Consider the following 26158-nt stretch of genomic DNA (forward strand, 5'->3'; position numbering starts at 1 on the left):
ATTTATCTCTTTCATATATTGCCTGAATGCAGGCTGCTTTCTGTACTGCTACAGCCAAGTCAGCTCCTGGTGTGGTGGTTAAAAATACTCCAGGTCTCCAAAAGCCTCCTACTTCTTCCTTACACAACATCATTCGATCTCCTCCTTTAAGAGAAACTTGACACACATACTCAACTTCTGATTCCCCTGACCGCCTTGAGAACTTCTCCTGTATTTTAACCAACTCTGCTGGTGACAACGGAATCGTTTGCACAGTAGTACGGATTTCATCATTATCATCAACAGTAGTCTCAGTCTTAACCAAAGGTCTCAAGGAAATCGATTGAGGTTCAGAATCAGAAATCTCTTCAACACCATCATCACTGTCAGACCAGAAATCACTGTCCCAGCTTTCAGGTTCTGCACTATGCAGCACTCCACGAATCTGCTTGACCGGAGCGCAAGGCTGTACTTTATTTAACAGATGACTAACCCTCTCCAGCAATTGTTTAAGATGATTATTTTCACTCACAAGTTTATCATTTTCAGTCACAAGTTTGTCATTCTCAATGGAAAGTTTATTATTTTCATCCAAAAGTTTATCCACTCTGATTCCTAATGTTTTTCCCGTCTCCCTTTCAAAGGCCAATGATGACTTCAACACCTCATTCCCTGATTTCAAAGCTGTATGTTCCGCATCAGAGATCAGTTTGGGAGCAGGAGTTTCCTTAGCTTTTTGCCGAGCACAAGACAAACAGGCTCCTAACACAGCACAAATTGCACCTTTACCCTTTCTTTGACCAATCTTTCGTGAAGCCTGACAATGCTCAATGCACTCTACCACTTTCTCCTCATCTTTCCAAAACTTTTGGGAAAACTCCTTCCCTGCCTGGGAAGGGGCACATTTGTATTTTTGCAGACGTTTATCCATAGCAATCCTGCCGACTACGCCAATTTTACTGTCGCGTTAAGGGGTGTAGCTGATTAACCGTTACGGGCCCGGTCAGATTCAGGTTACTGAACCAGTCGGACATTCACCAAAAACACATTAACCGCCTGGGGGTCCAGTCAGACATTCACCAAAAACGCATTAACGGCCTGGGGGTCCGTTCAGACATTCACCAAAAACGCATTAACCATCTGGGGGTCCGCTCGGACATTCACCAAAAATGCATTAACCGCCTGGGGGTCTGGTTAGATTCAGAACACTGAACTATCACGGATAACCACCCTCACCCTCGTTGCACTCAATGAGAGTTATCACAATGCAATCAAGTATGGTTTATTACAGCAACAGATAATCAGGTTCTTTTGGATTGCCGGCGATAGTGACTGTCTGCAAAAGCAAGTTAGTATGCATAAAATACACAGGTGTTATAGGTGTTATAGATGTTATAGATGTTACAGGTGTTTATAGGTGTTACAGATGTTACAGGTGTTACAGATGTTATAGATGTTACAGGTGTTACAGATGTTATAGATGTTATAGATGTTATAGATGTTACAGGTGTTACAGGTGTTATAGATGTTACAGGTGTTATAGATGTTACAGGTGTTATAGATGTTACAGGTGCGCAGCCTAGAAATAAACGCGTTAAAAGGATCAAAGACTCTATAGAGGTTTATAAGCAAGTATTCAGATCTCACCCAAAGGCGTCCCAATGGGGGGGGAAGAGAGGCTCAGCCCGTCGACTGATCCCAAAAGTCAGGAGGTCCTAAGGATGTTGTCCTCGGGATGGTATCTCCCCTGACGGTGGTATCTTCCCTAACATCCCCTTTCTCTTGGGCCAATTTATATTATTTTCTATCTTTTAGGTGGAGCTTGAGTGGCTCTAGTCAAGCATATCTTAGTTATGATTGGTGTAAAGTTTTCCCGTCTCCGTTTAAAGTAATAGGCTCCGAGGAATTCAGAGCGCATGCTCAGTGAGGGGTGGTCGCACCTTGGAGGCGGGTAGCTTTTGGGATGGAGGTGTGTTTTGGTATTATAATGATATTATAATGAGCAAAAAGTACACTAGGGTACAGCATTTGTCAAAACATGACAGGTCTTTGGCTTAGGGTGGCAAAAAGTGCAGCTGTGTGCACAAGAACAATCGAGGCCCCATCTGATTACAGAGCCTAGCCGTGGTGTCTCCACTCCACTCTACGCTCCGTGCTGTTCCTTAGAGCTAGCACACCAAGTTTCCCCAGCGCGATAGCATCAAAGGTTGGGAGCCTAGGGAACGCTCAGATAATGCAGTTATGCCCTACCCTGAAAGCCTCTTCAATGCTGTACCTTTTCCTAAAAATGTGAATGTTAGTTTTATTTTCCTAGTTACTTCAGGCATTTACACCACACATGTGCGAACTCAGATTGCCGATGGGACCGCTCAGGGAACTGTGGACAATTGCATTCCCCTGACCGACCCCCACTAAGACCCGAATCATCCTGAAAATTATGAACGGTTAAGTAAATACTAAAACCTGGATGAATTGGGAATTGAGAATATGCTTCCAACAAGGTCTAAAAGAAACCCCTATGGAATTTTTGGACCAACTCTGAAATGTAATGAAAATAAATAAATAAATAAATAAATAAATAAATAAATAAATAAAACAAAACGGTTTGGACCTGGCTTTGGAGGACAAATTGACTAGCCTTTTCCTAGGGTAATCGACCCCTGATTTCAACAGGAATAACAGGGACTTGGGGAATCTACCCTAGCGGATCCTCCACTGGTTATAATGAAGCTAGGGGAGGAATGGAAGTGAAATTTCTTATTGATATGGGGCAACATATTCAGTTCTAAATCAAGCATTAATGCCTTCACAGAATTATTATGTTAGGGTAAAAGATGTGTCGTGGTTTAACCCGGCCGGCAGCTAAACACCACACAGCTGTTCGCTCACCCTCCCCCTCCCTCTCTGGGACGGGGGAGAGAAATGGAAAGTGAAGCCCGTGAGTTGAGATAAAGACAGTTTAATAAGACAAAATAATAATAATAATAATAATAATAATAATAATAATAATAATAATAATAATAATAATAATAATAATAATAATAATAATACAATGATGATAATAGTACCACTACTAATAATGTGTACAAACAAGTGATGCACAATGCAATTGCTCACCACCCGCTGACCGATGCCCAGCCTAACCCCGAGCAGTCCGGCCCCCTCCCCCCGGCTAGCCACCCCTATGTATTGTTTAGCCTGACGTCAGATGGTATGGAATACCCCTCTGGCTGGTTTGGGTCACCTGTCCTGGGTCTGTCCCCTCCCAGCTCTTACTGCACCCCCAGCCTGCCTGTTGGCAGGACAGGGCAAAAGGCTGAGATGTCCTTGGCTTGGTATAAGCACTGCTCTGCAACAATTAAAACATCGGGGTGTTATCAGCACTCTTCTCATCCTAAGCCAAAACACAGCATTGTACCAGCTACTAGGAAGAAAATTAACTCTGTTCTAACTGAAACCAGGACAAGGTGTAACTGAAAAGGCTTATTTTTGTGATCCTTTGAAGTACAAGTTAGGGAAACAATGGGGCATACACAGATTTTTATATATGCCTAACTCCTCATGGGCACTCTTAGGTAGAGATTTATTAGAGCAAGTAGGAGCAGAAATTGTCTTTGAAAAAGGGAAAATGGAATTAAGAATAGGAGAAGAACAACTAACAAATGTGTTAAGCTTGGCACTAATACAAACTGACCCTAAAAGTGAAATACCTTTAGAGATCACAGATCAAGTATGTCCAGGAGTTTGGGCTACTGAAGTCCCTGAAAGAGATAAAAATGTGACCTTAATAATTATTAAATTAAAGCCAGGAGAGAAACCCATTAAGGTTAAGTAATATCCTTTGAGGATAGAAGATAGGAAAGGAATTAAAGAGATAATTAATAAATTTTTACAGTGTAGATTATTGAATGCGAATCAGAATACAATGCACCCATATTGCCAATTAAAAAGGCAGATGAAAAAGCTATAGGCTAGTTCAGGATTTGAGGGCCATAAATAAAATCACTGAGGATATACATCCAGTAGTGGCAAACCCTTATACTTTGCTGACTAAATTAAAGAATAGTCAAGTCTGGTTTACCGTACTGGATTTAAAAGATGCCTTCTTCTGCCTAGGCTTAGCCACAGAAAGCCAAAACCTATTCGCCTTTGAATGGGAAAATCCCGATTCAGGCAGAAAGACGCAGCTTACGTGGACATTACTACCTCAAGGATTCAAGAATAGCCCCACTATTTTTGGAAACCAATTAGCAAGGGAACTTGAAACATGGATGCCTCCGGACACTGAAGGTGCTTTGTTACAATATGTAGATGATCTCTTAATAGCTACCGAGACTAAAGGGAGTTGTATTCAATGGACTATAAGTCGTCTTAATTTTCTGGGTTTAAATGGATATCAAGTCTCTTGACAGAAAGTCCAGCTGGCTCAACAAAGTGTGACCTATCTGGGATTTGAAATTTCGGAAGGACAACGAGAACTAGGAACTGAACATAAGGAAGTCATTTGCCGGACTCCAGAACCTCAAATGGTAAAGGAGCTACAAACCTTTTTAGGAATGACAGGTTGGTGTCGCCTTTGGATTTATAATTATGGACTATTGGTAAAGCCTCTATGTGAATTGATAAAGATTAACCAGTCAAAGTTAGTCTGGACTGGAGAAGCACAAAAAGTCTTTAAACAACTTAAACAAGAATTGATGATTTTGAAATATCAAGCAATATTGGTAGAACAGGACAACGTGGAAATTGTGATAACTAATATTGTGAATCTAGCCTCTTTTCTTAGTGATGCTCCGGCACAAGCTGTGATTCACGATTGTTTAGAAACTATAGAGACTGTGTATTCCAGCCGACCAGACCTTAAGGAGGAGCCTATGGAAGATGCAGAAGAAACTTGGTTCACGGATGGGAGCAGTTTTGTTACGCAAAGACAACGTAAAGCTGGATATGCTATAACAACTACTCAGCAGGTAATCGAGTCTAAGCCTTTACCCCCTGGAACATCAGCTCAAAAGGCGGAGATAGTTGCTCTCACGAGAGCATTGGAACTGGCAGCGGGAAAAAGGGTAAATATTTGGACAGATTCTAAATATACATTCAGCGTGGTACATGCTCATGGAGCAATTTGGAAAGAACATGGATTGCTGACCGCTCAGTGAAAACACATAAAGTATGCTGAAGAAATTTTAAAATTGTTAGAGGCTGTAAAACAACCAGAAAAGGTAGCTATCATGCATTGTCAGGGACACCAAAAGGGGAACACCGATTTTGAAATTGGAAATCGATTGGCAGAGGCTAAGCAGGCAGCTGAAATAACTGAGGTGAAGGCATTGTCTTTGATACCAGACGGTAAAATCCAAACTATATCCAAATTATACAAAAGAAGACTTAAAATTAATTGAAGATTTGAAAGGTAAAATGAAACCAGATGGATGAGTATATTTAAAAGATAACCACATAGTAATACCCTCTAGTTTGACATGGCCCATAGTTCTTACAGAACACAATAAAACGTATTGGGGAGCTGGCACACTGCATAAGAGCCTGAGTCAGACATTAGTGGGACTCAACAATGTAGCATTTGCTTACACAGTAACCCCAATACCAAGAATAGAATAAAATTTGGAATAATTGGTAAAGGAAATTATTTGGGGCAACAGTGGCAAATTGATTTTTCAGAACTCCCTAGAAAAGGGGGGTATCATTATTACTGGTTCTGACTGACACGTTTTCAGGAAGGCCTGAAGCCTTTCCCTGTCGAACAAACAAAGCAAGAGAAGTGGTTAAAGTCTTGTTAAATGAAATAATACCATGCTTTGGGATTCTAGTAGCAATGTCTTCTGATAGAGTTTCACATTTTTGTGCACAAGTGGTAGGACAGATAAGTAAGATTCTAAAGATAGATTGGCAACTGCATACTCCTTATAGACCACAGGCAAGTGGACAGGTAGAAAAAATGAACCATTTAATTAAACAATAAATAGCTAAAATTGGATAAGAAGCTAATTTGTCATGGCCTCAATCCCTCCCTTTAGCATTACTTGGAATTAGAGTTAAACCTAGAATAAAAGGGAATTTGAGTCCCTTCAAAATCTTATATGGAAGGCCATAGCAATTTCTATTTAGTGGAGAGGACCTAATGCAGTTAGGATCAGAATATTTATATGCTTATATAACTGAACTTCAGAAACAATTAAATAAAGTACATAAATTTGTTTTAGGGACCAGGGCTAGAGGGTTGGATCAACCAATCCACCCCTTTAAGCTCGGGGATTATATATATATAAAGACTTTTTCAGGACAACCCCTACAGGAAAAATGGAAGGAAAGTGGACGGAACCATACCAAGTATTACTGACAACACACACCGCCATTAAGATTAAGAAGCAAGCAGCTTGGATCCACAATTCAAGGGTGAAGAAGGTCCCGGCGAGGATATAGACCACCACTCCAATTGGACCAACAAAATTACGGTTTTCCAGATCCTAATGATTGCAGGGGTGCGGTTCTCGGATTCGGGGTGGGCAACTTGGGATGAGAACTTACACCTGACCTTAATACAAACAATTTCTCAAGTAACTAATAAGACGAACTGTTGGGTATGCACCCATCTGCCACAGCATGGGAATAAGGGTGTATCGTTAATCAGGATTCCGTTGCCTGCAAATTTATCTTGGACTAATTTGTGGGAAAACACATCTTGGGGTCGAAAATATTAAGCAGTTTTGGAACTAGAAGTGAGTAGCTTCATGCCGTTAGAATCCTATTATGTATGTGTACAAAGGTGTAACCCGCCTAAGGGTATAGGAAAACAGCATTGTATAAATACGGATACTACTTATGTGGGAAATCAGACATCTTGTAATTGAACAATTGATATTAGTACGACTAGCGGCTGGGCAAATTCAACCAGCTGGACGGTTCCAGAAGGAAAAGGGTGGTATTGGCTATGCAATGATACAGCCCGTAAGGTCTTGCCTGAGAATTGGAAGGGAACTTGCACTCTTGGAGCGGTAGTCCCCAATATGACAGTACATGATGTAGTGCCTCGAGGTTACTTGAGAAATCATATCCGGAGAATCAGATGAAAAATTAACAATCCATTGATAGAGAGACACACCCCTTTTCATAGTTTTGTGTGATGGTTTATCACATGGTTAGGAGTGAGTGAATTGGAAAAGGCAATAGTTAATATTTCTGCAATTATAGAGAAGTTAGAAAACAAAATTCTGTATGCTATAAAGGCTCAACAAGAAGAGATATCTAGTTTATCACAGGTAGTATTACAAAATCGGATGACCCTAGACTTGTTACTGGCCACTCAAGGGGGAGTCTGTACAGTAATAAACACAAGTTGTTGTATGTATGTAGATCAGAGTGGAAGGATCTCTACCGACCTGGAAGAAATATGGAAGCAGACCAGGATCCTACATGAGATCAGTAAAGATGATCTTTCATGGAGTTTTAGTGAAATATGGAATAAGTTAACCTCCTGGTTGCCCAATTTCCAATGGTTGAAACAAGTATTCATTGCTCTAATTGTATTAGTAGTGTTAGGAATATTTGTGTGCATGTTGTTTAGATGCCTGCTTTGTTGTGTTACTGTAAATAATGAAAGTATCTGATGCAAAAGAATTTGCATGGGAAAAGAAAAGGGGGGATTGATTAAGGAGGTATTGGGGAGGTATTGGGGAGGCAAGGACAATCCCCAGACATGGACTGTATATCTCGAAACAAGACACTGGAACTCATGATAAGGAAGCGGCAGACGGACAGAGAAACAAACGTAAGGACTATAAATCTCAAAACTGGACATTGGAATTCATTATAAAGATACAACAAACGGAAGAATTAGCAACAACCAGCTCTTGCAATTAAGAAACCTGCCAATTCAGCAGATTCCTGACCAAAGGTGAAAAGTACACTGTGAGGAAGACTCGGGGTCTTCCTCCCAAAGACCCCTGCCCACGTCCCAAAGACCCCTGCCCACAATTCTTGGAAGGCTCTACGCAGGCGCAAGGTGCCAAAAGGCTAATTAGCATGAGAAGCGAGGGAAGGCGGGGATAGGTAATGAATATGTATAGGCACTTGTAGAATATTGATAGATTGATTGTATAAATTCAAGACTGCTTTCCACTTTGGGTATGCACGATAGGTGGAGAGATCCCCCGTGCATCCAGCGCTGCAATAAAGAATATACCACTTAAAGGAATTTCGGCTTCGATCTTTGAATCAGACCCACACTGGATTATCATTCTTCCACCGGAGCGGGATCGGGAAAGTCCAAACAATGGCCATATCTAAAAAGGGTGTTCTGAGGTAAGGACCATCCCCACTTGAGCGAGGATGTCCCGCCCTATTAGTGCGTGCACCCCGTCAGGCAACGGAATAACAGATACACAACATTTCACCACTTTGTCCCCTATTGTCCACCGCAGGGGTGGTAACTGACGGGCAAGTGTCATTCCTCTGACCCCGGCTACCGTGGTATTGGTTTCAGATGTTGGCCAATGCTGCGGCCAATTTTGTGTGTTGATTATAGATACATCGGCTCCTGTGTCAAGTAAGGCATTGATTCTTATGGTTTCTTCTTTATACTGCACCGTGACCATGTGTCGTGGTCTTTGCTGTAACCCCACAGTTAACAAAGCCACATTTCCCGTAGAGCCAAATGCTCCTTGCCCTCGCGGTTGCTCCTGCGTGGGCAAAATGGCTTCCGCAAGATGTGATAAGGGAACCAATTGTGCTACCTTGGTGCCCTTAGGCACAAATAACGGTGGAAACAACGTCTGGGCCATTATTTGAATTTCTCCTTGATAGTCTTTATCAATAAGTCCCACCAATACTTGTAGTCCCAGCATGGTCACTGATGACCTCCCTATAAGTAATGCGCCCACAGCTTGTCCATTAATACAAATTGGTCCTTTGACACCTGTAGCAATGCAAACAGGTTTTGAATCCATCAACGTGCAATCTACTGCTGTTGCCAGGTCCAAGCCGAGGCTTCCTCTCGTGGCTGGTCGGAGAGGAACGGGTTTCCCCTCGGTGTAGCTGTGTATGCGGCCGCGTTTTGTGTCGTCGCGGGGTGACTCTTCCTGCTGTTCCGGCCGTTTCCCGGCACGTTGCATCGACATGCCGCTTCATTGTGATTATTCGACTGACAATTTGGGCACCATACTGCCCCAGCTCTGCAGTTTCATCTCACGTGTCCAAAAGCACCACAACGATAACATCGGCAGCGGTGTGGGATTGGCCACTAGGGGGTGGTACTCGACCACCAGAGCGTGAACCGGCGGTTTTCAAAGGAGCAAGAGCTGCAAGGACCTGACTCTGTGTAGAGTGAACATGCTGTTTCACAGCCTGTGCCTGTTCTTTCATACTGTCACTTAATTGCTTTACTGCTTCTACTAACATAGCCTGTGGGCCTGCTGGTACCTGAGCCATTCTTTCTAACCCTTCCTCGATTGTCCATGTCCCGGGTAAGGAAGCCAATATATTGCAAGTAGAGGGGTTGCTATTCTGAATTGCGCACTGTTTTAATATCATGCCCTTAAGGTAATCGGGCACCCCTGCCGCCTGTATTGCGTTTGCAACACAATCAATAAAAAGCCCAAATGGTTCCTCTCTACCCTGTTTGATTCCCATGTAGGAAGGTATTCCCCCTGGCCCTTTTATTCGATCCAATGCTCTTCTGGCCGTTTTCATTGATTCCTTGGCTTTATCAGGTCCCAGCAATGCCTGTGCTTCTGTCCTAAAATACGGTCCTATCCCCATCAACTCTTCCAGCGTGACCCCATGTAAAGGGTCCCCCGGTGCTCTTATCACTGCGACTGCTTCTTGACAAGCAGCGTGCCAATGGGCATTAAATAAGAGCTGCTGGTGTTGGGTCAAAATTAGCTTCATTATGCTACATATGTCTCCTGGAAGCAAAATATTTGTTCCCCAAATGTAGTCCAGCATCTGTCTCGTAGGTTCACCTTTCAGACCTGAGTCATTTACTGTGGACCGCAGCTGAGTTAACAATTTCCAGTCCAAATTCACTAGATTAACCGTAATATTACCCTGGGCGTCCGGTGGTGAATATATTACCGGGAAGGCCTCGGGAGTCAATTGTGTAGCTATGTCGTGTTCACCCTCGCGTAGGGCCTCATTTGGTATTTGATTCCACATCCTCTGCCTCTGTTGAACACCGTCTGTAAACGGGCTTGTGTTTTTTCTTTCTGGTTTTTGCTCTCTTATTTCCTCGTCCATTTCCCCACTTTCGTGAGTAGGAGTCGGTAGTGGTGCTGGCGATGGCGGGGGCACCGATGACGATTCAGAGGATGGCAACGTTATTGTTCTCACTGAAGGGGGCAATGGGCAATCCCCAGCTCCCTCCATCTCTCCCTGTTGAGGGTTAACACTACCAGCTTTTCCTGGCAGTCCCAGTCGCTCTGTAGCGGCAGCAGCGAGTCTCTGCTCAGCCTGATGTGCAGCTAAGGCATTAGTGACTGCTTTCCAAGGCTTCAATAATTTTTTAGCAGTCTTATTGTCATTAATAAGCCATTTCTGGCTGCTCTTGGCTTGGACTGGCGCACGCTTCGTTGGGTTAGAAACTGGCTGGATAGCCGGGCCCAAAGAGTCGTGGTGAATGGAGCCAAGTCCAGTTGGAGGCCAGTCACTAGTGGAGTCCCCCAGGGCTCGGTGCTGGGGCCGGTCCTCTTTAATATCTTCATCGATGATCTGGATGAGGGCATTGAGTGCACCCTCAGTAAGTTTGCAGATGACACCAAGCTATGCGCGTGTGTCGATCTGCTCGAGGGTAGGAAAGCTCTGCAGGAGGATCTGGATAGGCTGCACCAATGGGCTGAGGCCAACTGCATGAAGTTCAACAAGGCCAAGTGCCGGGTCCTGCACCTGGGGCGCAATAACCCCAAGCAGAGCTACAGGCTGGGAGAGGAATGGTTGGAAAGCTGCCAGGCAGAGAAGGACCTGGGAGTGATGGTGGATAGTCGGCTGAATATGAGCCAGCAGTGTGCTCAGGTGGCCAAGAAGGCCAACGGCATCCTGGCTTGTATCAGAAACAGTGTGACCAGAAGGGCTAGGGAAGTGATCGTCCCCCTGTACTCAGCTCTGGTGAGGCTGCACCTCGAGTACTGTGTTCAGTTTTGGGCCCCTCGCTACAAGAAGGACATCGAGGTGCTTGAGCAGGTGCAGAGAAGGGCGACGAAGCTGGTGAGGGGCCTGGAGAACAAGTCCTACGAGGAGCGGCTGAGGGAGCTGGGCTTGTTCAGCCTGGAGAAGAGGAGGCTCAGGGGCGACCTTATCGCTCTCTATAGGTACCTCAAGGGAGGCTGTAGCAAGGTGGGAGTTGGTCTGTTCTCCCACGTGCCTGGTGACAGGACGAGGGGGAATGGGCTTAAGTTGAGCCAGGGGAGTTTTAGGTTAGATGTTAGGAAGAACTTCTTTACTGAAAGGGTTGTGAGGCATTGGAACAGGCTGCCCAGGGAAGTGGTGGAGTCACCATCCCTGGAAGTCTTCAAAAGATGTTTAGATGTAGAGCTTAGGGATATGGTTTAGTGGGGACTGCTAGCGTTAGGTCAGAGGTTGGACTCGATGATCTTGAAGTCTCTTCCAACCTAGAAATTCTGTGATTCTGTGATTCTGTAATAACTTCATTAAACAATTTGTCCCCGAATTTGCGCCACTCTGCTTGTTCAAAAACTGTATCCGGATTGATAAAACAACCCTGTGCCACGCCATATGCTAACAATCCTGGTAACTCCTTTTTGCAGTTTATACCCTGCGTGCCTCGTTTTTCTAAGAAACATTTGAGCAAATCATATGCCGCTTGTCTCTCCATCCCTTTGTTTATGCTGTTACAACCTTTGCGAGACAAGTGACTGGCAGGGACCGTCTATAGGCACTCCCGGGTGCGGGGATTGTGCGTTTATGTTCCGTTCACCTGTCAGAGTGCAGGTGCGAGGATTATCGTCCCTTTCACCGCTACCGCGATCACTTCAATGTCCCGCGATTACTTCGATTTCCTGCGCGGTTCCGTTTCCCGCGTCTCTCACCGTGAGTCCCCGTGTCCCCGCATCCCACCGTGCCCCGTGTCTCTCACCGTGAGTACCGCGTCTCTCACCGTGAGCACCCGCGGCCCACCGTTTCTCACGTCTCTCACCGGGAGTACCACGTTTTCCGTGTTTCTCACCGGGAGTAGCGTATCTCACCGTGAGTCCTGTGTACAGCGTTTGCGGCTCGGTGTCTGGCTACGGCGCCGGTCCGATGTCCGCTCCGATGTCCGCTCCGATGTTCCAGCGGCGCTCCGATGTCCTGCGCCGCTCCGAGGTCTCAGTGTCGGGCTCAGGCTCAGCGCTGTGATGTCGTGGCGCCGCTGATCCCGGCGCCGCGCCGATGTCCCGGCGCCCGGCGCTGCTGATCCCTGATGTCCCGGCGCCGCTGGCTCTCGCGCTGCGCCGATGTCCCGGTGCCCGGCGCCGCTGGTCCCCTGCTCTACCTGCGTTCGGATGTGCCGGCGCCGCTGATGTCCCGCTGCGCTGGTGTCCCGCTGCGCTGCGATGTTCGCCCCGGCGCTGCTGCGATGTCCGCTCCGGTGCTGCAATGTCCTGCTCCGGTGCGATGTCTGTCCCGCTGCGATGTCCTGTTCAGGCCCTGTCCAGGTCTTCCGCTGCGATGTCCTGTTCAGGTCCAGTTCAGGTCTCAGCCTGTTCGGGCGCCATTTGTTGCGAAGCACGGCCGAAAGCACGACAGACACCAGCAGAGTCAGATCATGCTGCTCCATTTTATTGCCCGAATAGCCCAACTTTTATAGTGAATTTTACAGGGGTGGACAGTGTTTCACACAAGATTATTGGTCAAAAGCACTCAGACAAACCGTTAAGAAAATAACACCACCTGCAAGAAAAGAACCCCCCTTTTGATTAGCAGTTAGGAAAACAACCCCCTTTGTGCTTAACGGTCATGTAGACCTAGTCCTTGAGGCCAGCTGCTGATAACAATATTATCTGAGTTCCTTAATTGGGTGATGTGGGAGTCATTGCAGTGGGAGCTTCTCACAGTTACTCTGGCAGCTTGGTTTGCTCAGCTACAGCAGGCCCTGAGATTTCTAAGGCCTACCCCTGGTTGCTTAAAGTAAGCTTAGATCGAACAATTATGCCAATTCCCAACACCTGTTCTCATCCTCTGCTCGCTGGAAGATGCTGCTGCCCTTTGGGACAATCACTTGGACAGATGGGACTGTCCTGCTGTCCTGTAGCTCCTTGTGTTCCTTGGGGTTTCCTTTGACTCCCTCCTTTTCAGGGCCTGTGATTGTAGCTGGAGGGAACCACCTTGCCCCCCAAGAAAGCCCTTCTCTAGGGACTGTCCCTTAGTCACAGGGACACCAGATAGCTTTTTCTGCAGACCTGGGAACCCAGTGGGGTAGAAAAGGCAGTCCTGCATGCTGTGGGTAGGGAGCAACTCCCTTGGCAGAGGGCTTAGCTTGCTGGACACTTGGGCCGCAGCAGTCAGGTGCACTTTGCTGGTGCAGGGAGCACGTATCCTACCCATCAGGAGATGGCCACAGGCGCTGCCACCTTGCTCTTGACAATGTCCTGGTTACAGCTTTGATCTTACTGCATTAAGGAGAAGAGGATGAAATACAAACATTGACTTGGGAAATCTCCTATCTCTCCTGATTGCCTGTGCCCTATATTAAATAGCACCAGTCTTGTAGTCTTGTGTGTTTCTTGTTTTTTATTTATTTATTTATTTATTTATTTATTTATTTTTGTTATTTTTTTTTATATGCAAATTGTCTTCTGCCCTCGTATCACAGAATTTCTAGGTTGGAAGAGACCTCAAGATCATCGAGTCCAATCTCTGACCTAACACTAACAGTCCCCACTAAACCATATCCCTAAGCTCTACATCTAAACGTCTTTTAAAGACCTCCAGGGATGGAGACTCCACCACTTCCCTGGGCAGCCCATTCTAATGCCTCACAACCCTTTCGGTAAAGAAGTTCTTCCTAAGATCCAACCTAAAACTCCCCTGGCACAACTTTAGCCCATTCCCCCTCGTCCTGTCACCAGGCACGTGGGAGAACAGGCCAACCCCCACCTCACTACAGCCTCCTTTGAGGTACCTGTAGAGAGCGATAAGGTCACCCCTGAGCCTCCTTTTCTCCAGACTCAACAAGCCCAGCTCCCTCATTCGCTCCTCGTAGGACTTGTTCTCCAGGCCCCTCACCAGCTTTGTCGCCCTTCTCTGCACCTGCTCAAGCACCTCGATGTCCTTCTTGTAGCGAGGGGCCCAAAACTGAACACAGTACTCGAGGTGCGGCCTCACCAGAGCCGAGTACAGGGGGATGATCACTTCCGTAGACCTGCTGGCCACACTGCTTCTTATACAAGCCAGGATGCTGTTGGCCTTCTTGGCCACCTGAGCACACTGCTGGCTCATATTCAGCCGACTATCAACCATCACTCCCAGGTCCTTCTCTGCCTGGCAGCTTTCCAACCACTCATCTCCCAGCCTGTAGCTCTGCTTGGGGTTATTGCGCCCCAGGTGCAGGACCCGGCACTTGGCCTTGTTGAACTTCATGCAGTTGGCCTCAGCCCATCGGTGCAGCCTATCCAGATCCTCCTGCAGAGCTTTCCTACCCTCGAGCAGATCAACACACGAGCATAGCTTGGTGTCATCTGCAAACTTACTGAGGGTGCACTCAATGCCCTCGTCCAGATCATCGATGAAGATATTAAAGAGGACCGGCCCCAGCACCGAGCCCTGGGGAACGCCACTAGTGACCGGCCTCCAACTGGACTTGACTCCATTCACCACGACTCTTTGGGCCCATCTATCCAGCCAGTTTCTAACCCAACGAAGTGTGCGCCAGTCCAAGCCAAGAGCAGCCAGTTTCTTGAGGAGAATGTTGTGGTAAACAGTGTCAAAAGCCTTGCTGAAGTCAAGGTAGACCACATCCACAGCCTTTCCCTCGTCCACCCAGTGCGTCACTTTGTCATAGAAGGAGATCAGGTTTGTCAAGCAGGACCTGCCTTTCATAAAGCCATGCTGACTGGGCCTGATCGCCTGCTTGCCCTGCAAGTGCTGTGTGATGACTCTCAGGAGGATCTGCTCCATGAGCTTCCCTGGCACTGAGGTCAAACTGACAGGCCTGTAGTTTCCCAGGTCAGTCCTCCGGCCCTTCTTGTAGATGGGCGTCACGTTTGCTAGCCGCCAGTTAACTGGGACCTCCCCCAATAGCCAGGACTGCCGATAAATGATGGAAAGCAGCTTGGCCAGCTCCTCTGCCAGTTCTCTCAGTACCCTCGGGTGGATCCCATCCGGCCCCATCGACTTGTGCACATCCAAGTGCCATACCAGGTCACCAAACAGTTCTTCGTGGATAGTGAGGGCCACATCCTGCTCCCCATCCCCTTCCACCAGCTCAGGGTACTGGGTATCCAGAGAACAACAGGTATTGCCACTAAAGACTGAAGCAAAGAAGGCATTAAGCACCTCTACTTTTTCCTCATCTCTTCTAACTAAATTTCCCCCCGCATCCACTAAAGGATGGAGATTCTCCTTAGTCCTCCTTTTTGTGCTGATGTATTTATAAAAACGTTTTTTGTTATCTTTAATGGCAGTAGCCAGATTGAGCTCCAGATGAGCTTTGGCCTTCCTAGTTTTGTCCCTGCACAGCCTCGCAACATCCTTATAGTCCTCCCTAGTGGCCTGCCCACTTTTCCAAAGATTATAAACCCTCTTTTTTCTCCTAAGCTCAAGCCACAATTTTCTGGTCAGCCAGGCTGGTCTTCTTCCCCGCCAGCTCGTCTTTGGGCATGTGGGGACAGACTGTTCCTGCGCCATTAAGATTTCCCTCTTGAAGAGCGCCCAGACTTCCTGGACTCCTGCCCTTCAGAACCGCCTCCCAAAGGACTCCACCAACCAGTGTCCTGAGCAGCTCAAAGTCAGCCCTCCGAAAGTCCAATACAGCGGTTTTACTGGTCCCCTTCCTGGCCTCGCCAAGAATAGAGAACTCCACCATTTCGTGGTCACTCTGCCCAAGGCAGCTCCCGACAATCACATCCTCCACCAGTCCTTCTCTGTTTGTGAAGAGAAGGTCTAGTGGGGTGCCACCCCTGGTAGGTTCACTAACCAGCTGTGTCAGGAAGTTATCTTCCACGCTCTCCAGAAACCTCCTAGACTGCTTTCTCTGGGCTGTGTTGTGCTTCCAGGATATGTCAGGGAAGTTGAAGTCCCCCACGAGAACAAGTGCTGAAGATTTCACAACTTCTGTCAGCTGCCTGTAGAACTCCTCATCCGTCTCCTCATCCTGGTTCGGCGGTCTATAGCAGACCCCGACCAGGACACTAGCCTTGTTGGCCTTCCTGCCGATCCTAACCCAAAGGGACTCAACCTTGTCATTCCCAGCCTCGAGTTCTACAACCTCGAAAGACTCTCTAATATAGAGAGCCGCACCACCACCCCTTCTGTGTTGCCTGTCCCTTCTGAAGAGCCTATAGCCAGGCATTGCAGTACTCCAGTCATGAGACTGGTCCCACCACGTCTCCGTGATGGCAACCAAGTCATAGCCTGCTGCACGATGGCTTCCAGCTCCTCCTGTTTGTTACCCATGCTGCGTGCATTGTTGTAGATGCACTTCAGCTGGGCCATTGCCTTATCCCCCGGCCTTGCTATTGTTCCCCCTGGCACAGCTCCTTTGGATCTCCACAATGTCCTCATCCACCTGAACTACAACCAGATTCCTCAGGACCTGGAGAGCGTGGACTGTCCGGTGAAGTCGTTTTCCCAGGGGGTGGTGAAGAACAGCGTGGGAGCGAATGTCCTCTTTCCTGTGGTGGATTATGACCCTGTACAGTGCTACCTCCAGGAGCTGAGAGTAAGTCCTTTGGGGAGCTACAGGGGGTTGTCTGTCATTAATTCAGGTCATTAAGTGCCTACTGTTGCAGGTGAGGGTAGATTTAGATTTTCAGGAAGAAATTCCCTGCTTGGGTTGGTGAGGCATTGGCACAGGCTTCCCAGAGAAACTGCTGGAAGGCCAACAGGTGCATGCACCACTGAGGCCAAATACTGGTCACAGATTTGTTTCTCTGGGGCTGGTTACTCATGTGATGACAGAAGAAGTTAGTAAAGGGGATAAATGGAAAACATCAGTATCCAAAAGTCATCAGCCCAGTACTCTTCCACGGTGTGGTCATGCTAAAGTCTCAGCAAGCTGGGGTGAAACACAAGGAGTTGGGTGGCAGTGGGATCCATGTGACATCTGGCCAGCATATGTGCAGCCTCTTTTTGGGGCTTTCTGGCTGTGCTTGTAGTAGCTGAATAAATGTTAATGTGTGGAGATTAGGGGCAGAGATGCCCTTTCATTAAAAACTGGCTTGACTCTCAAGTGATCTGCCTGCAGAGGTGTTGTGAGCAGTATTAGAACACAGGAACCATGAGCTTGCTTTGGAAAGAAGGTGCTGTGCAGATCTCTGGTCCTGTTCCCCACTCAGAGCTGATCCAGCTTGGACATTAGAGGAGGTTGCATAGAGCCCAGTCCTGTTGAATGCTGATATCCCCAGGGATGGAGACTTCCCACATTTTTCCACTTCTGTCTCAATGTTTGATCACTGCTGTGGTGAAAGTTTATTTCCTAATACCTGAATGGCATTTCCCTTGTTGCAACATGCATTGATTGCTCAGTCCACCACAGCAACTGTGCTAGGGGCAGCTTGCTGGAAGGCAGGTCCTCAATTCAAAGATACCTCGAGTAAGACATCAAAATCCTCTCCCAGTTCTCCTGGAAGTGGTGCTGCTCATTTGCCTGGAAGGATGGGGAGGAGAGGGAAAGGAGGTGCCCAGTGCGCAGGGTGGGAGGTCTCCTGCTTCTGAGAAGGAAAGTGATTGAGAACTGCAAGTTCACCGGGCAGATTGCAGAGACCATTGAGAGACTTGCAGGGGAAGCAGGCGATCAGGCCCAGTCAGCATGGCTTTATGAAAGGCAGGTCATGCCTGACGAACCTGATCTCCTTCTATGAAAGAGTGACGCGCTGGGTGGATGAGGGAAAGGCTGTGGATGTGGTCTACCTTGACTTCAGCAAGGCTTTTGACACCGTCTCCCACAGCATTCTCCTCAAGAAACTGGCTGCTCTTGGCTTGGACTGGCGCACGCTTCGTTGGGTTAGAAACTGGCTGGATAGCCGGGCCCAAAGAGTCGTGGTGAATGGAGCCAAGTCCAGTTGGAGGCCAGTCACTAGTGGCGTCCCCCAGGGCTCGGTGCTGGGGCCGGTCCTCTTTAATATCTTCATCGATGATCTGGACGAGGGCATCGAGTGCACCCTCAGTAAGTTCGCAGATGACATCAAGTTAGGTGCGTGTGTCGATCTGCTTGAGGGTAGGAAAGCTCTGCAGGAGGATCTGGATAGGCTGCACCGATGGGCTGAGGTCAACTGCATGAAGTTCAACAAGGCCAAGTGCTGGGTCCTGCACCTGGGGCGCAATAACCCCAAGCAGAGCTACAGGCTGGGAGAGGAATGGTTGGAAAGCTGCCAGGCAGAGAAGGACCTGGGAGTGATGGTTGATAGTCGGCTGAATATGAGCCAGCAGTGTGCTCAGGTGGCCAAGAAGGCCAACGGCATCCTGGCTTGTATCAGGAACAGCGTGACCAGCAGGGCTAGGGAGGTGATCGTCCCCCTGTACTCAGCTCTGGTGAGGCCGCACCTCGAGTACTGTGTTCAGTTTTGGGCCCCTCGCTACAAGAAGGACATGGAGGTGCTTGAGCAGGTGCAGAGAAGAGCGACAAAGCTGGTGAGGGGCCTGGAGAACAAGTCCTACGAGGAGCGGCTGAGGGAGCTGGGCTTGTTCAGCCTGGAGAAGAGGAGGCTCAGGGGCGACCTTATCGCTCTCTATAGGTACCTCAAGGGAGGCTGTAGCAAGGTGGGGGTTGGCCTGTTCTCCCACGTGCCTGGTGACAGGACGAGGGGGAATGGGCTTAAGTTGAGCCAGGGGAGTTTTAGGTTAGATGTTAGGAAGAACTTCTTCACTGAAAGGGTTGTGAGGCATTGGAACAGGCTGCCCAGGGAAGTGGTGGAGTCACCATCCCTGGAAGTCTTCAAAAGACGCTTAGATGTAGAGCTTAGGGATATGGTTTAGTGGAGGGCTGTTAGCGTTAGGTTGGAGGTTGGACTCGATGACCTTGAGGTCTCTTCCAACCTAGAAATTCTGTGATTCTGTGATTCTGTGATTCTGTGACTTCTTGGGGTTCAGGATTTGTGAGATGGAGGGGGAGGAATACCCTGCATGAGGACTGGGAACAACTTAATATTTCAGTCTCTCTGCTGGTGTCTGGATCTGAGATGGATTCTCAGGGCAGGCTCCTCTTCGTTCTCTAAATGACTAGGGTTTGACCTGCCACTATGAAACCTGGACAAGGAGGCACAGTTCTGGGTAGGAAATGGAGTTTAAGCCTGAAATCTTCCTCCAGCCCATGCTGGAAGGGAGGATTAGAGCTGAATGGAGTCTTTCAGCAGCTGCCAAGATGCTGGAGATGCCTGTGTGCATGGGGCCAGAGCTGCTGCATCTCCAGAGAGGTCAGGGCTGAGCGACTCTCGTGGAGACCTGGCAAGAGGCTGACTTCTTATTCGAAGGGGAGTTGGAGACCCCTGGAAGGGCCAGTGGGGAAAGCAGGCTCCCTGGGGAGGCTGTCAACAGACCTGCAGCAAATCTGGCAGTGTAATGAGGCACTTGTCAGGAAACTCATCAGGGTGTGTTGCAGTTAAAGCACTTCTTTGTGCTTCTACTCAACTTGCTGTCTTCAAAGAGATGTCAGCAATGACTCCAGAAGAGAAGAGTGCAGATCTTTCCTGGAAAGCAGTTTTAATTATCCTAAGTTGACTTAATTGATCCATTCAATTACGACATCCAAAGTGTTAATTTCTACTGCCTGTTTGCTCTAATACAGGTAACAATAGACTTGGAATAGGGTTTGGTTTGGGTTACAAGTTACATCTGGCCCTAAATCCAATATACCAACATGCCAGTGAAGAAACGTGGGTACATGCAAAGGTCACCTTGCCTTGTTGGAAGTAGTGTAATGCTCACAAAGAGGAGCATGCAGTCAGTGTCTCTTTTTCTTTGGCCTGAGGATGCAGAGCCAGGAGTTGATGACAGGTTTCTCAAAAGAGCAAGCTTTGGTGAGGCAGATTTCAGGCTCTCTACTCCAGCCTTTTCTGGGGGACATTTCCTACTGTTGAAGGCTCAGGTAGGTATGGCTGTGTTTCCCCCATGGCCATTGTGTGGGAGGTGTCCTGTAGTACCAGCGCACTTGGCTCTTGTAGCCTCCAGGTCAGTAACAGGCAGACCTGAGAGGACTGACAAATATCTCTGGGTAAACAAGCATTCTTTCTGGAAAAAAACAGAGGTAACAGCTGCATGTGAAGGAGTTGCTACTGGGCACCTTTGCTCTTGGGTTGCTCAGCCATGTCAGAAGGCCTCAAAAGCAGACTTTGCACTGCATGGACACCACCAAGCAGGTGATGCAGGGCTGTCGGTAGAATCTACCCCATCAGAAATCACCCAGCCCTGTGTCTTGGGGTCCTGATGCACGGCCTTTGCTGTGCTTTCACCTGGCTTCAGTTGGTAGCCTCTCCAGCATCCTTTTGTTCTCCCTCCCCTGTTTTTTATTGTTCAGAGCAGCATTCCATTCAACTCCTTGTCCTGGAGGCTGGGAGCCCTGGGGCTGATCTGAATGCAGTAAGATGTTGGTACTGGAAAGGAGTGTGGCAACAGCAAATCCTTACAGAAGATTTTTGGATAAGAATGCCTTTCACAGAACTGGCTGGCTTTGACTCAGAGTAATTTGCTCTGCCTTAATAGCATAAACCACAGAATTGAGCAACAGGATTGTAGCCATGGTGGTTTTACAGCAACAGAGGGAGACATCTGCCACACAGCAATGCTGTGGGATTTTGTTCTCTTTTATGGGTGGAAAAGAAATAGCTTTTAATGTGGCAAGCTCAGATTTTTAAGCGTCTGGGCATGTTATTGAGCTGAGAGGGACAAGGAGTAGTCAGTGTCCTTGGCCCAGTAACCAGGACACCCACTTCTGTCCTGTCCAACCTGTTTGCATCGAGAGATGCCCTGTTGTTCTCAAATCAAAGGGGTAGGCAAGGCAGGAGTGCTCTGGAGCTGGAGGATTGCTGCACGCCTACCCCAGTAGGAGAAAATAAAAGGAGGGGAGGTGCTAAGTCCTGACTGCTTTGATTTTTCCTGCTTCAAGGAGATGTGCTACAGGAACTGGTCTGATTGAGTTGATCTGGTGCCTGAGAGGCTCTGGGTAAAGATGAAAGGCTGGTCATGGCATTCAGACAGTGAATTCTTAAATTCCAAGACAGATCTGATGGAAAAGGCCTATTCTGGGAGTTGGTCCAGATGAAAAGGCTTTGGAGACAGACACTTTTGAAGGAAAATAGGTGCCAGACAACCCACGGAGAGGGCTTCCCTCATGTCTCAGCCTGGAACCAGATTCCCCAGTGCCTACTGTCCCAAACACCTTGGTGAACAATCCCTGGGTCAGGTCCTTGGGGATTCTCCAGCAAGACTAAATCAAGTTTTCAACTGATTCAACTGAGGTTTCCTTTGGATCCCCATTGTGACCGCAGGTTTGTGTTGTGGCTGCCATCGAGCAGCGCCTGCAGTTCTGCTCCCTTTGCTGGGGATGTGGCATAAAGGGTCAGTCAGCACAGCTCTTGCTCTAGGGTGGCTTGGGTGTCTGCTCTTCCACCTGCATCCAGTGAGCGCTGTGGCTGTGCTTATATCCATCTGCATCCATTCAGCAGCTCACAAAGCCCAAAGACTCTGGTTGCCTTGCAAAGGTCTAGAACAGTTCCTTCATGGAAGGGAAAGTTGAATGAGTCAGTCCTTGTGTCTATAATGGCTGCTAAGACTTTTTTTTTTTTTTTTTTTTTACAGGGTCTTTAGTCTTACTGGATATGAAGCACTCAGATTTAGCTTTCTCTGGTTGCATGTACCTGTTAGAGAGCTCATGTCATTTTGTACAGAGACCTTTCCTGTGTGGACAAGCAGGAGTATGTTTCCTGCTGTACTGTATAGGAAGGGACTTTTCCTTGGTGGACCAGTGGATGAGGCATGTTTACTAATACAGCCAGGAGATTGTGGGTGTCAGATTTTGGTGGTGGCAGTGTGTTTTTTTTTTTTTTTTTTTTTTTGTTTCCCCCCACCATACATACCTGCCACTAACCTGAACCCCCAGGAGGGGGATGCTTGTGTGATTCTGGTGAAGTGCTAGGAGGTGGAACAGCGTAGATGGGTTGAAAAAAACATCTTACCAGGGAAATCCCAAACCTAACACTCAGGTTTCTTTTATCTTTTAAAACTCCTGTGATAGAGAAGTAACCCCAGCTGTTTGTTTTTTTTTTGTTGTTGTTTGTTTTTTTGACAGTACTCCTTCCTTTGTGTGTTTGTGTGTGGGCTCCATGTGCATCATATACTGTGGGTATTGGGGCCAGGTTGTGGTAGCGTGACAAAGACTTTAAAGCATTAACCACACGTGTAGTTTGTTGGAAGTATGTAGCTTTTAACAGTTTTATACTGTCAGGTTCCTCATTGAGAGCACTTAAACATTTGCTCAGTGGTTAGAACGCTTTAAGCGGCCAGTGCATTCGTCAACTGCATCATGCCATGAAAAGCTGCTAGGCCTATCTCAGAGACCTCCCCAAATGGCTCCTAATTTTGTAGCAGAAGTGGTGCAATGAGAGCCTGATCTCCAGGTGTAAGCAAGCACAGTGTGGTGGTTTTACCGTGCTGGGCAGCTAAACCCCACAACCGCTCTCTCACTCCCCCTCCTTTAGATGAGGAGGGGGAGAAGTAAAGCAAAGAACAACTCACGGGTTGAGATAAGGATAATTTAATTAAAGGGAAATAATTATAATAATTAAATAAAGACTACCATGAACTAAACAATTTAACTAAGGGGAAATAAAAGGGAAAGGGGAAAAAAGGGAGGAAAACAAACAAACAAAATAAATGAAAGCTATATGGAAGTGCAGAGGAAAGAAATTACTCTCTACTTCCCACAAATGAGCGATGATTGACCACGTCCTTGAAGCAAGGCCTCAACGCACGCAGCCGGTGTTCGAGAGGAGGACCGACGTCTTCTCAACGAGAGCCCACCCCTCCCCTCTTCTTCCTGTTTCCACCTTTTATTGCTGAGTGTGACACCACATGGTGTGGAATATCCCTTTGATTGGTTTAGGTCAGCTGCCCTAGTGATGTTTCTCTCCTCACTTTTTTGCCCACCCCCTAGGAGGGTTAGAGAAAGGCCCAATGCTGTGCCACTGCTGCTCAGCAGTAGACACAACACTGGTGTGATAACACTGCTGTTCCAGCTACAAGTACAGAGTACGGCACTGTATGGGCTGCTGCCGGGAAAGTTAACATTCCAGCCAGACCCAGTACACACAGTGGAAAAGTGGGTGGATAAATGATTAGGCAAAAAGAAACCCACCCCTAAACAACAATAAAGTAGTTGCTTAACTAGCAAGTGCTTACCTCATAGCTAAATTCATGCTTCAGCCCTAGTTGCTTAATCCAGTAATCCCATTTCAGATGAGGGTATTGTTTTACTTGCCACCTCTCTGCATCCCTTCAGTCCTCCTACCCTGGTGGCTTCCTACAGACCTTGGGCTAATCTTCTCCCAGGCACTTCTTGCCCTTTGGCCAAATGATGAGGCCCCCTGTGGGTCACAGCCTGCAGATCCCTTGTACAAACTGGGAACCAGGTGTAGGGTTTGGTGGTGGTCAGGATCCTTCTGAGCAGGGAGAGCTTTCCCTGGGTCTTTAAAGCTGACTTGTGACCAAAGATACGGCAGCTTGAGAAGGGAGTAGGGGTTCAAATGTGGTCTCCACCTTTATCCATTTTCTCACAAACTTTCCCTTGCGGGAGGTGTTTTCGAGCTGAGACAAGCCCAGTGGCACTGAGACTATGGGATGTGGAAAGGGAGGTTAACTGTTTGCTATTACTTCCCAAGCCTCTGTACAAACAGAAGCACGGTGACTAATGCACCAGGTTCTTTTAATGCTGCAGTTTCCCAAGAGTTGGATGTGTATCTCTGCAGCTTGGGGAAGCCAGCCTGAAGCGCTGTCATGTGGACCTTGCTGGGAGCAGCACGGGAGCAGAAGCTCGCCCTTTGCTGGGGTTTTGAATTGGATGCTGTGGTTTTAATGTCAGCCCTCTGCTCCCTCCTGGATGTACAAAAGGTGCTGGATATCAGGCAGAGCAGTGGTGTGTTATGGGGAAATGAGCTGAGCCTGGGAGGGTTCCTTTCCTGCAAATGCTCCTGGTTCCTGTCCAATGTAAAAATACTTCTAGGGTGCATCATATGGCACTCAGGACTTCACCCCGTAGACTAACAAGGCCTTTTCAGGTTGTAATATGCTCTGGTCCCTTTTGATTCAGAGAGCTGTGCATTGGCAGTCATTGTGCTATGTGCTTTGCCCTTTGTTGAGCTTACCTTCCCTCCTGCCATTTGCCTTTTGGCACAACTGGGAGTTTTCCTTGGTGACTGGGCTCTGAGCATTGCCCATTGCTCTCAGCTGAGAAGCACCAGGGTAGGTTGCTGCCTCCTCAGTGTATTTTTAGAAAGTGGCCAAAATATCTTGAAAAAACAGGTAATGCCCTGACCAGCCTTGCTCCCTTGAAGGTCCCATGCAGTGGGATGAGCTGGTAAGTCTCTGGACCCTCCCAGCTTGCTGGCCTAACCATGTTGCACTCTGTGCTGCTTTAAGTCCGAACTCATAAATCTGGTTGTGAAGGTTGCAGACAACACTGCCCGTCCCTGCTTATCGGCTCCTTACACTTAAAATGCCACCCCTCCCTTTGGGATCAGTGGTAATACCAACTCAATCCACCTTTTCCTCCTCCTACTGCAATCCTGCTGTGTCCATGGATGGTGCCTGACTCATGGAAAGCTGACTCCACAATCAGTAAGATTGTAAAGTATAGGTATGTTTATTCAGCACTGGGCAGCATGGGGGATAGTCACATCAAAGTCATGCACCCCTAACACGGCAACTTGCTTTGGTTATATGCAGTAAAGATTTACATATGCATGAGGTTTCCTAGTATGCCTGTACATATTCATAACCTGTCCCCGCTTAGTATTAAAATTAGCTCCAAGGAGTCATTTCCGTAAACTCCTCCCCTCTGTGCTTGCACAGTGCAAGCAAGGTGGTGGGCGCTGAGGGTTGTGAGGATGAAGTAAGATGTCTTCATCAGGGTTGAACTTTTCACCTCGTCTCCTTGGGCATGCTCTCTGAGCCCTTGGTCACAATCCGGGCCATAAGGTTGGTTTGGTCCAGTTCTCCGGATCTGAGGGGCTCCTGTTATCTTGAGGCCTTTCATGTTTGACGTCCTTTTTTAAGAACAGTCCTCCTTATCCTTGAGCCCTTGGTCACAGTCCAAACCATATGGTTGGTTTGATCTGGTTCTTGGGGTCCCAGGGGCTCCTGTTATCTGGAGGCCTAAGCGCAGCACAGACACATCGCAAATGTAGCACGTATTAAAGAATGAGTGTTGCCTACATATTCATTCTTAATCAATCACTCTCTAATTTCTAAACCCATGTTTCAGTGCCTTCCAAACTTGCCTTCTTCTTTATTTATGCGTATCATCATAAAAATATCATGATACAATGATGCTGGGAGAGACCTTTCTTTGTAAGAGTGTGACAGAGATGAAGCTGGGGAAACTAGGGGAACGTGGTTACTGTGGTCCTGTTGACCATCAGAAGGATGAAGAGGAAACAGATTTCTGTGTTTCTTGCAGTAGGTTGCTCCAAAGCTAGCAAGGCCATGTGCAGAAACTTGCCATGCCACTGGTGCTGCAGGGGGGTGTCTTTGCTCAGCACATTAAGCAATTGCATTACCTGATGCAAGTCTCCACCGTGATGAACAGATATCAGGGAGCAGCTTCTTGGCTGCTTGCTCAGCTGCCCTTGGGATGTGTATCTCTAGGTACCAGCGTGTTGGGTGCTGTGATATATGAAGTAATAATTTGTGTCAAGAAGATGGTTGATATTAACAAAGAAGGGGGAGATGTGGGAGTGTGGCCACTGTTATAAAAGCCAAAAGTCATGGAGTGGTAATTTGTGTCGAGAAAATGGTTGATATTAAT

General features: G+C 47.5%; 1 protein-coding gene across 1 annotated transcript in view; it reads left to right on the plus strand.

The window, feature by feature from the left end:
• The window catches only part of LOC116501266 (nucleolar protein 6-like), a 53631-nt gene extending 33683 nt beyond the window's left edge, over positions 1-19948 (plus strand). Inside the window, 3 exon segments of the mRNA XM_032206787.1 lie at positions 11931-12036; positions 16680-16864; positions 19928-19948. Coding sequence (XP_032062678.1) covers positions 11931-12036; positions 16680-16864; positions 19928-19948 — 312 coding nt within the window.
• The last annotated feature ends 6210 nt before the right edge of the window (positions 19949-26158 follow it).

This window comes from Aythya fuligula, chromosome W, assembly GCF_009819795.1.
Source record: "Aythya fuligula isolate bAytFul2 chromosome W, bAytFul2.pri, whole genome shotgun sequence".
Classification (NCBI taxonomy): domain Eukaryota; kingdom Metazoa; phylum Chordata; class Aves; order Anseriformes; family Anatidae; genus Aythya; species Aythya fuligula.